This window comes from Neofelis nebulosa, chromosome 2, assembly GCF_028018385.1.
Source record: "Neofelis nebulosa isolate mNeoNeb1 chromosome 2, mNeoNeb1.pri, whole genome shotgun sequence".
Taxonomy (NCBI): domain Eukaryota; kingdom Metazoa; phylum Chordata; class Mammalia; order Carnivora; family Felidae; genus Neofelis; species Neofelis nebulosa.
This window is the reverse complement of record NC_080783.1, coordinates 176,570,599-176,586,723: the sequence shown is the minus strand read 5'-3', so window position 1 is coordinate 176,586,723 and position 16,125 is coordinate 176,570,599. Positions and strand designations below refer to the sequence as shown.

At 48.4% G+C, this 16,125-nt stretch overlaps 1 protein-coding gene across 3 annotated transcripts in view; it reads right to left on the bottom strand.

The window, feature by feature from the left end:
• Positions 1-588: 588 nt before the first annotated feature.
• Positions 589-16,125, bottom strand: part of PLPP3 (phospholipid phosphatase 3) — an 87,621-nt gene continuing 72,084 nt past the window's right edge. For 2 of the 3 annotated variants that reach the window (XM_058717281.1, XM_058717282.1), the window contains exons 5-6: positions 15,355-15,531; positions 589-2,513 (exon numbers count right to left, since the gene is read on the bottom strand). In XM_058717281.1, coding sequence (XP_058573264.1) covers positions 2,388-2,513; positions 15,355-15,531 — 303 coding nt within the window. In that variant the 3' untranslated portion in view covers positions 589-2,387. The remainder of the gene's footprint in view (positions 2,514-15,354; positions 15,532-16,125) is intronic. The other variant, XM_058717283.1, reaches the window with a different exon arrangement.

Genomic DNA, 16,125 nt, shown 5'->3' with positions numbered 1-16,125 from the left:
AGGTCGTTCCATCTTTGGGCTCCTTCGCATTCCTCAGTTCTCAAAGTAAGAACTGCCAGAAGGATCAGCAGTGACAAACAGGCAGACGTGCCTGGCACACAGGTGCTCAACGGGTGTGACATGTCCAGCTCCCCCTCTTCTTCCAGGCTGGGGAGACACCGGGAGAGAAAGCAAGGGCCAAGTGCCATTCTCTGGGGAGCGCCCTCCACCCTCCTTCTTTTGATACGTAAAGAGCTCCCTTGGGAGCTCCCCAAGCACACCTTATCAGGAGCCCTGCTTCTTATCCGCCTTTGGGGGACCCACTAGCTCCTCCCTCCTTGACAAACCCCTTTAGAATACAGAAGCTCTTTAGAGCCTGAGACAGAGCAGAGCCAGAGTCTGGCTGGGCAAACAGGCTTTCAGAGATGAAAGAGCAGCTGAGGCAGCTACGGCCACCGTATTTCCCCCTGGAAGGATCAGGAAGTGGTGCCCCGAGGTGGAGGTGAAGCCAGCCCACTGAAAGAGCTCAGATGGCCTGCGAGCCCCCTCCCTCCTGCCACACACCCGAGACAAACACCCCTCACACATTTCAGGATTCCAGCCCCTTCCTTAGTTGGGTTATGAGCTTTTATTTAAAAAGCACATTTAATACAAGTGTAGTTTCGCAGATACAAGTTTTCACTTTGTATTCTACAAAAGTCTTTGAATATTATTCTCTTTACAAAATGGAACCTTACAAAAATACTGACACTTTAATGTTTTTATACAGTTTTCTCTAGTTATTTCTTTCGTTGTAAAACAATGTCTACCACAGAACTACGATATTTTAGTTGATATTAAAAAAAAAAATTAACTCCATGCTTTTTTAAGCAGCTAATGTAAATAACACAGGTCGAGACAGTTTATAATCATAGTGGATGTAGCTAAAATTGTTTCAGAAATAATATCTTACATAGTTAACTTTTAATGTTTTATACATTATTTATATAATATTTATATATAAAAATCATAGCTTGCTAGAAGTGGAAATGAAAAGGACGGCTTCTGGAGTAAGGATGTACATGTGCTTGATCCATGTGGTTACATTTAGCCCTTTGAAAGGTTTGCACCCGCGATCTGAAAGCATTTCTTCCTTCCTCCTTTCCTCGAAGGTTCAGTAGAAAGGATCCCTGTCTACTGCCCCACGTGGGACCTTGCTTGGAAGGACACTTACGGAGAGAGGATGAGGAAAAACTCTACGGAGATTTAACCCATGTGTTCTGCCCAGCAGAACCTACCAAGAACTGCCCTAGAGATCAACCCCAAGACAATAGTGCTTTACACAGCTTCGCAAGAGCAGCCCCCGCAGAGACGCTCGTCCGCTCCGAGATCTGGAAGGGCCGCCTCTCAGGCACGAGACCATCTGCTGCTCTGGCTCATTCTGACTCTGAGTAGCCAAAAGGTTGGTGAGTTTTTCATTCTTGCCCATTCGCTCCCACGTCTCTTGTACGTAAGGCTGCTTCCCGTCAGCCGACGGCAGAGCACGCCTTTGCTGGGGTCGGGACCCTCCCGGGAGACCCCGGGGGGCACACAGCAAGGACTTCCGGGGAGAAAGCAGTGACCGAAGCTAACTGTTACCAAGAGTGTGAAGGTGCCGAGTGACTGGTGAACACAACAGGGGCATCCCGCTGCTGACGTCCCGCATCACACAATGATGCGGCCAGAGAAGACAAAGGAGGGCCAGCACCCTCTATTGCTTTTGAAATTGTGCTATTTGTGAAACTCACTCATCCACAAAGAGTCTCCTAATCACTAAAGTGAGGGGCTGTGGCTGCTGGCCTGGGGGCCGGGGGAGGGAGAAAGGCCTCAGGACTGGGAATCCAGATTCGGGATTGCGTGGCCTGACTTAGCACACCTGCTCTGCCCTTATATTGAACAAAACAAAACCAACCTTCCTGAACCAAAGTCACAGCACAGATCAGAGTGGTGTGGACAGAGAGACACGAGACAGGAGCCCGCCCAATGGCTGTTTTCTTGATTCAGTGCTACTTCTAGCATTGTGTGCTACAATGTGAATTTGATCTTTTCTCACAGGCCTGGGGTTCCTCGGGTCACAAGCGTGACTGGCAGACCCTACTCAAATCATTTTAGTGTCTGTTCCAGAACAAGCCCGTGTTCACTAGAACATGAACACTTAGACCAATTGCACATCCAGGATTTCGGCACTTGGTGTTAGTTTGCTGTTGTTTCCACATAGGTGAATGCTACCTATTTTGGAAGGCCACAAAATAAGACTTTTTTTTTTTCCTCTTTAAAATCAGTTGGGCAAAAAGTTTTTCCCTACATTCTACTGTCTGATGAGATTGGAGAGCAGCAAGAGCTTGCTGTCAGCAGTCATTTTATAAAACAGCTCAGGAGGTGGGCAGCACCTACACCATGTTGTGGTGATTGTTCCTGTCAATAATGTCCACAGGCGAAAGGATTTCCTTCCGGAGAGCAGGGGGAGGCAGGGAGAGTGTCGTCTTAGTCTTGAAGAGGTCGGACACAAAGAAAACCTAGAAGCACAAAATCAGACATCGAAATTAGTAACTGACACCTGGGGCCTGGGGACAGGCAAAGGGAAGGTCATAGAAGCACAGACTTTGGGAAAAAGGGACCCCCAAACCATAGATCTTTGACTAGGGAAGGATCCTACGGAGATTTTATATATATATATATATATATATATATATATACACCAACTTGTGTTATACAGGTAGGGAAACTGAAGCCCAGAGAAGGACAGTGACATGTCCCAGGATGCACAGCCATGGGGGGAGTAGAATTCTGTTCTCTGGACTCTCAGTCCAGTGCTTCCTACCAAAAATGCTACTTCCCTATTTCTCAAGGAAAATGAACAGCAGTGAAAAATACATTCCTACATAAGGAAGCAAGTCATAATTAGTCATGCTCATTAATCTACGATACTTTCCCTTTCCTCACAAAGAAATCTAGGGTGTAACCACAAGAGATCAGCCAACATGAATTCCTATCAGCAGGAGTGGAGAAGGAAGCCGTTGTGACCACGTTTTCCTGAAAGTCCGGATCTCAACAATTTGATGGGGGTGCAGAAGCCAGGGTTTTGTGGCTGAGGGAGTCAGCAGCTAACCCGGAGGAGAGGTCAATGCAATCTCCTATCGCTCCTTCCCAAAGTCCTTCCCATTTGTGAGCACAAGACCCCACCGGGTCTTAACAATCACTGAGGAACATTTACAGACACCCAACTTGCAAAGGTACGGGGATGGCTGAGGCATAGCTCCTGTCCCAATTAGCTTACGAGGACAGATTCAAGAGCCTGATGAGTTAGTGGAGTAAGAAAAATTTATGCTTTGTATTACATGGCAAAATAAATACACAGACATCCACTTGAGCCATTCAGCAATAGGAGTTTGTATTGCGTAACCATGAGAGGCGGCTATCAGTCATGTCATTTAATAGGAAACACAGGGCAGATTTTTGAAATGGAGACTAGAGCACCTCCAAATTCCCTATGCCTAGCCGACTTTCTGGATTGGAAAGTCCTTGTCCTGCCACGGGTCATGCACTCACTAACAATGATGGCACTGTGACTTCGTTCTCGACACAGTAGAGGCTAAAAAGTTACTTTTCAAATTTTTTTGAGAGAGAGAGTATGAGCTGGGGAGAGGGGCAGAGGGAGAGAGAGACAATCCCAAGCAAGCATGCTCAGTGCGGAGCCAGATGTGGGGCTCGATACCCTGATCCGTGGATCATGCATCAAGGGTCCATGGATCACCCCTTGGATCACCTATCGAACCAACTTCCATGATGTCCTTTCTATAGTCAGACAGAGCATCAACCAAGTGCCACAGAAAGCACAGCCAGAAACTGGTGGTGCTGGTTACTCAGGAGATCAAGGGACCAGGAGAGGAACAGGAAATAGAGACTTATCAGCCGCTACAAAACCCTGACAGCTTTTTAAAAAAAAAAAAAAAAAAAAAAAAAGAATTTTTTTTTTTTAATGTTTATTTACTTTTGAGACAATGTGAGAGACAGAGTGCAAGCAGCGGAGGGGCAGACAGAGGGAGACACAGAATCTGAAGTGGGCTCCAGGCTCTGAGCTGTCAACACAGAGCCCAACTCGGGGCTCGAACTCAACAAACCGTGAGATCATGACCTGAGCTGAAGTCGGACGCTTAACCGACTGAGCCACACAGGCGCCCCAACCCTGACATCTTTTGAATTTTGTACCCATTCTATACATCGCCTACTCAAAGGTTTAATTATTATTTATTTGTAAAAAAGTAATAAATAAGAAAAGATGGCTGGGATGTTTCTGTGCTACTATCAGAAAGTGAAATGTTGCCAAGAAATGTTAACATTTTAGTAACATTTACAGCCCCAGCGCTATAGAATGTACCATTTTGCAAAGAAAAAAAAATTAAACCTTCTGTCCCTTTCTTTTCCAAGGAGGTGTGAACAGTGAGAACTCCTGGCTCCTAGTCCGGGCCAAACCCGAGAACCAGGAAAGTGAAAGATGTGTACCCAACCCTGCCAGGAGGTTCGAGGCCCCTGGCTGGGAATCCTTTACATGTGGTCACAGAAGGAGCTTGCAAGTGCTTCCCGTATAAGGAAGCACTAACGACCGTGACTGAAGTTAAATGTGGAAATAATTACACTTTTCAACTCTTCTCTGACAGGTGCAGAGCCAGTATCCCCATCTCCACCTGGAAACTACCCTCTGCTTCCTCCTTTACTTGGTTTTGGAGGAAGGCTTCAATCTAGCCCTCCGAAGCGGACTCTCAACTGCACTTCTTCCTGCCCAGCTGCCGGTGGCACCAAATGAGGGCTCTCACTGCTCCCATCTCTTAGAGATCTTTCTCCCAGCTTCAGCCCACCTGCTGAAGGCAAACATAGCAAGGGGATGAACCCCCAGCCCCCAATAAACATCTTCCCTCCGAGAATCTGACACCACCTTAATCTACTGGCTTATTTCCCAGTTTAATTTTCTGAGCTCATTATCTACCGCATATTAGGGTTTCCGTTTCCCAGCTGCGAGACAGGGATAATATGGACGTTAAAGGCAAGAATGTAGAGGCCGCCTGGGTGGCTCAGTTGGTTAAGCGTCCGACTTCGGCTCAGGTCATGATCTCGTGGCTCGTGAGCTTGAGACCCTATGTTGGGCTCTGTGCTAATGGCACAGAGCCTGCTTGGGATCCTGCTTCTCTCTCTCTCTCTCTCTCTCTCTCCTCCTCCTCCTCCCCTGCTCACTCTCTTTCTCTCTCTCTCTCTCAAAATAAATAAATAAGCCTAAAAAAAATTCTTGTTGAATTTCTTTTTTTTTTTTTTAATATGAAATTTATTGTCAAACTGGTTTCCATACAACACCCAGTTGAATTTCTAAACTCCTCTCTACTGGAAGCAAGCACGCTGGCCTTGGGTCTTATCGGCACATGCAAATCCCCCAGCCTTCTGGGGAACCACACGCTCGCACACTGCATGTACGTGGCCAGGCGGCAAGATGAAAAGTTGAGTCAGGTCCAGCAGAACCCCCCTTTAAAAGCTGCATTTCGCTTTCAGCGTGGCTTGAGCTTACACAAACACTTTTTTGGGATCATGAAACTCGATCCTGTCAAGACTCAAACAGGGCTCAGTCTTCCCAACGCTTGAACAGCAGAGCACAAAAAGGACTAGCAGAAGTGAAAACCTTGCCCCGAGCAGTTCCATTTCCTGCAGAAGGTGCTCTCCACCCAAAAAGAAAACCCAGAGGCCCAGTCGGGGAAGGGTCTATACAAATTAGGTAGCTATCTTATGTCCAGGGAACCACTCCCAGCCCACAGCCCTACTTCCACAGATCTCTGCTGTGAGAAGAGAGCAACATTAGATAATAAACACAGTGTCAGCGAGCCGGAAATCTATACCCTAAGCACCAAGAAAAGCTCTTGTTTAAACTGCCTTGAGCATTTGCTTTCAATTCCATCTCTCCGATTCTTTGAATTTTATAAAGTGCTTTTTTTGAAAAATGCAACCACTAACGCGTATTGAACATCTGCTCTGTGCCAAGCCCTGAGATTATAAAGATAAATATACCTAAGAGCCCTTTGCCCTCCCAAGCTCACAGGGCAATGGGGGGGAGAGATCCAAGCAAACAGATAGTTACGATACAGTGTTTTAAAGATCATGATAGAGGGAAGCCAGGGGGGTTGAAGAATCATGGAACCCACACTGAAGGGGAGGGTGGGGGGCTTTATAAAGAAGGCTTCCCCCAAAGGAGGTATATTTGAGCTTAGCTCAATAGGAGTTAGCCAGGTGGCGAACACCAGGAATGTTGTTCTAGGCAGAGGAGCAGTGCGTGCAAAGGCACGGGAGTGAGAGAGAACAGCACGTTCAGGAGCTGCAGGAAACTCAGCATGGCTACGGCCACACGGTCAATAAGGCTGCAGAGGAGACAGCCAGATCCTGAGAAGGCTCCTAGGACATGTTAAGGAACTCGGACCTCATCCTCTTGGCTTCAGGAGCCACTGTCAAGGCTGTAGCCTGTTGAGAAGACTGTTACCTAAAGATGCAGAAGGAGTCAGAAAGGGAATGGAGAACCTGAAGGCAAGGGCACCAAGTCAGGACCCGCAGAGTCCAGAAGACGGGTCCCGCGCTACAACCAAGCCGTGAAGACGCAGAAGAGATGAGCTTCTGGAATGTGGAGAGCAGACTGCAGTTGATAAGAATTGACAGGGGTTGGTGTGGACGTGTGGAGGTGGATACGCGTGCAGGAAAAAGGCGATGCTTTCCTTCCTAGTTGCGCGTCTCACTCTAGAAATCTTTGCTCTTGTTCCCCCCCAAACTCTTGCGGCGGGGGTAACCACGCCAGGGGAAAAAAATTCTAGCTCCGCTTTCATCTGCCTTCTAACATTTGGGGTCCCTCTGACAGCACCTTGGGGAAGCAGGTGTGGCCTTCTTCTGAGTTAGAATGGCCAGGCCATTCTGGGACCCGAGTGTGCAAGATGCCCTGACGTACCCAAGCCCTCAGGAGAGTGGAGTCCTTCGACCAAGAGCAAGACTCCACACAAACGAGGCAAGTCCAGGCTGAGGAATCCCATTCGTTACAAAGAGGAGGTAAGAAGCGTACAGGGAGCCACCATCCCCAGCGCACCACTGTGTCATCACCTCCCCCTCCCCGTCTAGCACATGCAGCACTGGCAACGAGCTTTGCCCACAAGGGCAAGACAGACTTGTCTTCAAATCCAGCCTCTGCCATTTTCGGTAAAATACCCAAATGAGGGACACAGTACCCACCTCGGAGGGTCACTCTAAGGATGTGACGTAACAGAAGGCACAAGTGTTGACAGCGTGGTTAATAAACCATAAATAAATAAATAAATAAATAAATAAATAAAGGTTAATAAATGGGAGCCATGGCCACTGGCTCATGCGTCCAGTGCCTACCTACACAACGTCACTTCTCCTTCCCCGCCCCTTGTGTGGTCACTTCTCCTTCCCTGCCCCTTGTGTGGGAAGACAAGAAACAAGAGAAGGAACTAGAAGAAAGGAAAAGGAGGGGGGGTTGCAGGGAAGATGGATGATGAAGAATATAAATAAGCCAAAAGGTAAAAGTCGAGCCAGACAGGAAGATCATACGCAGGTAGGAGTTTTCCACAGGACAGATAGAATCTGATCTCCAAGTCCTATAATTTCCGAGGCTATTTTGGGGAATGAGTCAGCACAATCAAGAAGGAAGATGCCTCTGATGTCTTGCTGTCAGCACTCACTGGCCCCAGAGATGCCAGCCCCCCGGAGCAGAGAGGCCCTTCTGGGGTACGGCCTGGCTGGAGCTCAGCAAGGACCAAGCCGGCCAGAAACAAGAAGGCCGGTCGGTAGCAAGGTTTCCACTCCCACTTGCCTGCGAATGGCCACGTCGGCAACTTCTGAGGGTCACTTCGTTAATCTACCCTCGGTTGTGACAACAAACGTGTTCTTTAAATGTTTCTGGAGTCCTTGAGTGTTTCAATTCCTGAGAATGTGGAAGTTAGCTCCCTGAAAATAGGAATCACCTCCTCATACATCAAGGATTTTTATAAGCCCCTGTTGAGCTTAGATGCCAGCCCAGAGCAGCTAAATATTAAAGGAGAAGAATGTTAGAACCTTAACAACCAGAAGAACACGGAGGGTTGTCTATTCTGGTATTTCTCCAAATGTAATCCTCAGATCATCTGTTTCAGAATCAGCTGGCTGCCTCTTGAAAAAGCAGATTCCTAGGCCCACCCTGGGCCTACGGGAAGTGTAGGGTTTTAACAAACCCTATTTTAGTCTGTTATGCAGACTAAAGTTAGGAGAACCGCCAATGGGCACCCTATGGATGGGCTCAAATGCTAGATCTGCCATTTTAATGGCTGAAGGTCTTACACATCTTGTAATTGCTTTGAAAGCAGCTCCTGTATCTGTACACTGGGTTTCGGGATACCTGACTGGAGCTGCCTGTATTTTCTCTTTGCTATCCACACTCAACGTTTTTTAAGTTTATTTATCTATTTATCTTGAGAGAGACAGTGTGAGCGGGGGAGGGGCTGAGAGGGGGACTCCCAAGGAGGCTTCATGCTGTCAGTGGAGAGCCTGACGCGGGGCTCAATCTCATGAACATTGAGATCACGACCTGAGCCCAAACCAAGAGTTGGACACTCAACCAACTCAGCCACCCAGGCACCCCTACCCACACTCAACTTGTAATGACCTTCCGTCTTAGCACTGGGCACAGGCTTTAAGGAGTAATGCTATGCCACGTTTCCACTTTAGACTGTGAGCTACTCAAATGCATGAAGGACTCAGAGCCCAGCTGTGGCCCTCAACAAATTCTACTCCACCCCCACGGGAGGATACAGTCCATGAGCTGGTCTTTTTCTTTTTAACATTTTCTTTTCAAGTAATCTCCATGCCCAGCACAGGGCTCAAACCTACAACCCCGAGATCAAGAGTCTCACACTCCACCCACTGAGCCAGCCAGGCACCCCTGTGCTGTTCCTTTTTGTAGACATCCCCATGCCTTGGCCTCAGGATTTCCTTTTGGCATCCTGCTCTACCATAATAAACAATCTCCTGGATTAAGGAATCATTTTCTTTGCAGGAGAAAGCCTTGGGACCCGGCTCACCCTCGTGCCCCAAGTATAATAAGGGCTGTCTAAAGAAAAGCCATCTTTGGCAGCCCTGTCTTTTGACTAAATGAGAGCTACCCAGTTGCAATCATCACTTTTTGACCTCAGAAAAGGACTTCCAGTGGCTTTTGGCACTGGGGACTTGCCAGCATCTCATCTGAATGGTTTCCTGGTATATCTGAGAGGAACTTGATGGGGTGGAAACGGTCACAGAAAAGACTTGCATCAGGCAGCAGGATCTGGTACCAAAATTGCTCCTGCTGTGTGTGACCTCAGACTAAGTCACACTCTTGTTGGGACTTGAATTTATACAAATGAAGAGGTTTATAACTTCAGATGATAGATCGTCTCTGTATGTGTGTGCAAACATTATTTAAAAATTCACCTTCCCATAGCTGTCAGGCTTCAGTGGGAGAATTCTCGTGAAAACACCTCCTACTGATGTAGGGCTACTCAAATCCTACCTCAGTTATCATCATTCATGACCATCACTGCTACTGAGGGTCATGGATGAAGTTAGTCCCACAAAAACAAGGTGTGTTTGGAACAGTGGAGGAGAGTCGGGGGCAATTCTGGAGGAGAACAGGGATCTGTGCCTGCCTAGGACCCTTCCAGGAAGGCGCTTCTAGGCTATGGCAAAGGAGGGTTTCTGGGAAGGTGGGGGGTTGGGGGGCACAGCACCGACAGCTCAGCTAGTGGGGAGCTACATCTAGCAAGATCTGGGCTTCCGGAACATGATGCTCAAGGATGACAGAGGCTGGGAAAAGCAGGGGCCCTGCTTCCAGAAGTCCTACATTTTGAAGCCTTCTAGGATCAGAAGACACACTGTGTTCCCATTGTTCTCACCCATCCCCATGTCTCTGCAACATTCCTTCTTCATAAAATGCCTTTCCTTCTCTTTCATAGCTCATAAAAAAATGTCCACTCATCAAGGTTCCATCTCTTCTAGGAATTCTTTCTAGCCTTCCAACACCCTCAGAATGAACTATCCCCTCTCTTGTGCCCCCGTTGTCCCCACTACATCAGTGTTTTTCAAACTCATGTCACAAGTCCTGAGAAAGTTACAAAATCCATTTATGGGGTGGTCACTACCAGCATCTGGGTTTTTTTTGTTTGTTTGTGTTTTTTTGGATACACTACCAGCATTTTTAAAGGTTGAATGAAAAATATTAGACTGTATCACACACAGTAAGGGTAAGTCTTATTTTGGGAAATTTTCCAGTTATGTGTGAGTGCTTCTATTGGGTTATAATGGAAAACATACTTCTTTTACAGTTTATTTATTTATTGAGAGAGAGAGAGAGAGAGAGAGAGAATGAGAAAGAATATTCCAAGCAGACTCAGTGCTTCTTGCACAGAATCCAATGAGGGCTCTATCTCACGAACCATGAGATCATGACCTGAGCCGAAATCCAGGGTCAGAAGCCTAACCAAGCAAGCCATGCAGGCGCCCTGGAAAATGAATTTATTATTACGGATCGTGGTCAAGTCTGGGGAAGCTCCTGCATTAAAACTCTTCAAGGGCCAACTCTTTTTAGCTCCAAATCTTTAAAACAAAGTATAGTACTTCCTCCATGATACACATTCAATTGATGAGTTGCATGCGGCAAGCACAAGCATCTTTTATTCATTGATTCCACAATCCAAAGAGAGTGGGATATTATTATCATCCCCACACCCCACTATGGGGAAAGGTGGCTGAGAAGAAGTGACATGCCCATATGCCTAATTAGCAGGTGGCTAGTGGGATTCCCTCTGGAGTCTCTGACTCATCACTCATTCATCTCAGCAGTGGAATGAGAAACGAGATTTTCGAAGGACACTGAAGATGGTGGAGGATCCAGTCATCATCTGTTGGGGCCACAGTTTGTCTCCAGACCTTGCTCCCTTCTCTTTCCCACATCACGGTCCTGACACCCCTACCCTCCTCAGAGTGGGGGCCCTGAGGAGGCAAGGTCAGCCCCAGGGCCTACTGGGCAAAGAGCTAGACTTCTGAATGGCCAGAAAAGACTTGCAAGGTCATTTCATCCATATTCCTGTGCCCAGACAACAGTGCGATCAATCCAATGGGAATAGATGGGAATCTTCCATTAGAGAAGGAAGAGATCTCACAAATTCATGGCATAGACCAAGCATGTTTGGAGTTCATGGTTTTAGTCCTGTGAGAGAGAACTGTGAGCCAGGATCTGGTCCCAACTCTGCCACTGTGTGTCCTTGGGTGTGCCACACCCTCTCTGCATCCATTTCCTCTCAAGGGGGTGTCATCACCAAGTTCTTAACACTTGTGTTCTTGCTGGTCTCTTCTCCCAAGGTCACCGCACTGGGGCAGAGACAAAGAACGCCCTCTCCCTTCCCTACATCCTGGAGGAAGACAGCAGCACACAAAAGAGCGACTGCTAGCTGAGCTACACCCCCGGGGAAGAGGAAAACCAGGAAAGACTCTGCTGTGTGTTTATGACATTCGAAAACAGCTGCTTCCTCTGCTGCACCCACAGCAATGGCGGCCTGGCCCTGCCCTGACCCCTCCCAGGGCCCCATCATTTGCCATCTGCTAGAGGGTCAGGGAAGAGGTGACCAGATAGGCAAGTTGTCACCAGACAGGAAATGAACTGATGTTTGTCGCTTTGTCGGAGTCCCTGGGTTACTCTAGGGGGTGAGTCCAGCTGTAGGGCTCATATCTTGGTAGGGCTGACTGTGTGTGTGTGTGTAGGCAGGAGGGGCACTGCGAAGGTCAGTATGTGGCTGTGTTTGCATTGGCTTGCCTGACTGTGTGTTTCTGTGGTTCTGATCGGAAAAAGGATGGATGTCTACGTGTCTGGGTACTGCTGGGTCTGTCCATGCGCCTCTGGGTCTCTCTACCTCCAGCCACACGTGTAAAGACAGACATCAGTGCGCAGGCCTATCTGACCCCGTGTGCCCGTGTCTTCGTGTTCAGTCCGTGATGCCACATAGGTTTTCTGTTTGTGGTGAGTGCCATCAGCTTCCCTCTCTGGAAAGGTTCAACTAGCGAGCAGTGGGGTAGGAAATCGGATCTGCTCTTGCTTGACACGTGGTTTCTGTCTAGACACATGTGCTTGCTGTGCAGGACTTACTCTCAGAAGACCTGAGTAAAAGTGCTAAGCTGTCACGGCCTGTGCCCAAGGCTCTGGAGTGACTCAGCCAACGTTCTAGGGTGATGCAAGGCACCCACTGGGACTTAAAAACAAGTCCCAGTCCCCCAAAAGAGGCCATCTTCGTGGGCACTGCAGGAAGACGGTTCCATCTGCGAAGGCAGGTAGTTTACTCACTACAAAGTCGGCCGTGCCTCTCAATCTCTGTGGGAGAACGTCCCGGAGCTATCACGCCTCCAAGGTCCATTCACAGGATGAGAAAACTAGGCTCAGAGGGGAAGTGTCTCGCCTGAGGTTACAAGTTCACTCGTCACATGCCCTCTTTAACCAAGGCTAATCAAGCACCCCTTGTGCCAGCCACTGTATAAGGCCTGAGGATGACAAAGAGCTGGAAGGTGAAGCCACAGGATTCTGCTAAGGCACTGGCAGCCTGGTTCGGGAGGCAGACATTTGAGCAGGCAACTTCAACAAAGCCAGGCTGAAGGCCACAGCAGGAAAACCATGAAAAGGGCCACGGGAACAGGAGGAGAAAGTTAGACAATTCTGTCTTCGAGGAAGATGGCAGGAAACGTGTGGTAGACTAAACAACGGTGCCCCAAAGATGCCTGTGTCCTAATCCCTACAACCTGCTAATATGTTACCCTCCATGGCCAAACGGACTTTGCAGATGGGATGAAGTTGAAGACCCGGAGATGGGGAGATTTCCCTGGATCACGGGGCGGACTCCATGGAATCTCCCGAGCCCTCCTAAGAGGGAGGCAAGAGAGTCAGAATCACAGGGGGAGATGTAGTGACAGAAGCAGAGGCCAGAGAGAAGGAAAGAAAGACCTGGACAGGGAGGAAGGGGCCATGGGCTAAAGAACGCAGGCAGCTTCCAGAAGGAACGCAGCCCGCCAACACCTTGATCTTAGCCCAGTGAGACCTATTTTGTAATTCCAAACTCGAGAACTGCCAGAAAATAAATCTGTGTGGTCTGTGCTGTTCCGCCTCGGGTTAACTCTAGTTGGCCTTCAGCCCCAGTGACCATCCTTCCTTGCCAAGTGCAGAGGGCAAAGCTTTCAAGTCAGGGAGCACCTGAGAGCAGCCATCGACCATGGGTAAAGGATCTGGAATGGTGCCAGCACAGAGTAGGGACTTAGTAAATGCTCGTACCAACTTCCTCTCCTCAGCTACAGTCAGCCAGAGTCAAACAGGACAAAAGTCAGACCTCTCATTTCCCTTGTTGAAAATAAACCCCGATCCTCCCAGATACTGTCTCATTGTGCATGGAGAGTGCTATAGGATATGAAAGAGGCAGGCTACAAAGCATCTCTGCACCTTTTTAAACTGGGGGTGCAGGAGACCCTAACTAGGACAGCAGCACGCGGAAGAAAACACAGCAGCAGGCCGGTGGGCCGGGCGCCTGCCAAGAGCACGGCTCAGAAGGCCACAGTCGGCAAAGGGTTACCCTCTCGAGCAAACACCCGTCCCCTGCTGTCACTTCACATTAAAGCATCAGAGACTGAGCTGGCTGGTGACCGATGCTCTCATTTAACGGTTTGCTCCCCCAATTTCTCTCCCTTCTGACCTTGACTGAAAAAAATAAAAAAAATAAAAAAAAAGGAAGAAAGAAAGAAAGTGATGAACAAAGCCGTCAAAAGAGGCAAGTCCTTAGGCCAGGATTCTCCTGTCAAAACCGACAAGCAGCTCAGACACAACTTTCTACGTGGTGCCCACTCGATCGCCACTACTCCCTGCCCACTTCCTTCCCCCTGCACCCAGCCCTCGCCTGCAGCCGAAGCACCCTGTCTGTATCTCCATGACAGCCCCGTGCTGTGTTCTAACCCCTGTGCTGGCCAGGCGGTGGGAGCGAGTAGACTGGGATTTCCTTGGAAGCAAGGCCCGTGCCTTACTCATCCCTCTGCCTCCAACACAATGTCTCTTGTAGTGTTGTCAAGGAAGAGGAGAGCCACCCATTGACTCAAGCTTTCTGTGGACTGAAGATTTATCTACTCTGAGCCAGACTCCCTGAGAGGCACTGGGGAGACAGGGAGAACAACAGTGTGTCATCTATGGTCCCTGTCCCCGGGGAAATTTACAGTCTAAAGGGATACACACATCTGCAATGGAAGCACAGGGTGACAAACGCCATCACAGGAGTGAGCGGGAGAGGTGATCAAAGGGAGACTCGGGGCAGCAGCCAGGTTTAGAAATGAAGAAAGGCCAAGGGCTCGTCCAGATCTCTATTGTTCATGAGTCTTACTGCGAGTGGGCAAGGATTATACGAACAACACAACCCGCATGTGTGGTGCCTAAACATCCAGCCATGACTGTGCTCTGAGATTCTCGCTGGCCTGGTGTGAGCTCCCCAGAGTGGGGCCCAGGAAGGCACGGTATCAGAGCAGGAGCTCCACCATGTGTGCTGAATAAACCCCTCAAAACTTTTAGTAAGAAAAGCAGAGATTCTTGAGGGGACAGAAGCTCAGAGAGCTGGGATGCCTTATGCACATTCACAGAGTCAGGGATGAAATATGGGAAAAGGGTAACCCAGTTGCCTGGGGCAAATGAGAACCTGGCCCATCCCGAGGCCATTCTCTAGGTACAAGGCCTTCTCTTGATGTACAAGGCCCTTTAGCTAGCCAAGGTAAGGCTCAGCCTTGACCAAGCCCCCTCTTGTCTAGCCGACACCACGTTTAGGGTCTGACCAAGTCACCCTAAAGGTCACACTGGGAAGGGTAGAAGTTTCCCAAGATTCTGAATTCAACTCAATTTTAAGTGTCCACCAAAGCAGCACGTGAGCACTGAGTCAGGGACCCAGACTCTGCTGGTCACCTGACATGTGACCTGGGGCAAGTTTCTTCCCCTTTCAAACCCTAAATGTTCTCATCAATAAAGTGAGCAAGGTGCCCAATATCAAAGATCTCCGGCTGCAACGTTCTATGAGCCCAAACCTGAGGACTCACAGATTCTGCTGAATGAAAACTCACAGGCTGGAAGGAAACAGAAATGACTTTCCTTTTACTGAAGGGGTCCTGGGGCGGGGTGACTCTTTATACACCAAGCAGAAAAAAGGATTGAGAGCTCCCTAGCTTTGGTCACTGAGCTGGAAACATTTAACAAGCAGGCGGTGTGGGGCTCTGCGTGTGTAGTAAGAATACGATGCTACTCACTATGCAGCAGGCCACCAGGGCTCCTTGAGCAAATCCTGCAAGCACATCGCTGGGATGGTGCTTGTGGTCGGACACACGCGACAGTCCTGTGTAAAAGGCCATCATGATCAGGGTGAACTGCAGGAGGGGCCGGAGCAGGCGGGCCCCTCGCCAAGTGAAGCGGGCCTGAAGGTAGAGCTGGACAGAGGAGAGAAAATGAACAGAAGCTCAGTGCATTAGAACACCACGAGGACACACACTACACTTCCGTTAAATGGACCCATCTGGACCTCAGGTGGCATGTTTTGCAAAAAGCATTCAGCTTGGATATGACCTCAAGCCAGTTATTTAAGCCTTGAGCCTCAGCTCCCATATGAAAGAAAGAAAGAAAGAAAGAAAGAAAGAAAGAAAGAAAGAAAGAAAGAAAGAAAGAAAGAAAGAAAGAAAGAAAGAAAGAAAGAGAAAGAGAGAAAGAAAGAGAAAGAAAGGAAGGAAGGAAGAGAGAAAGAAAGAGAGAAAGACAGAGAGAAAGAAAGAAAGAAAGAAAGAGAGAAAGAAAGAGAAAGAAAGGAAGGAAGGAAGAGAGAAAGAAAGAAAGAGAGAAAGACAGAGAGAAAGACAGAGAGAAAGAAAGAAAGAAAGAAAGAAAGAAAGAAAGAAAGAAAGAAAGAAAGAAAGAAAGAATTAAAATGGAGACAGCAAGGAATGCCTTAGAATACACAGCCTGGGGGCGCCTGGCTGGCTCAATTGGTTAAGTGTCTGACTTCAGTTCAGGTCATGATCTCACGGTTT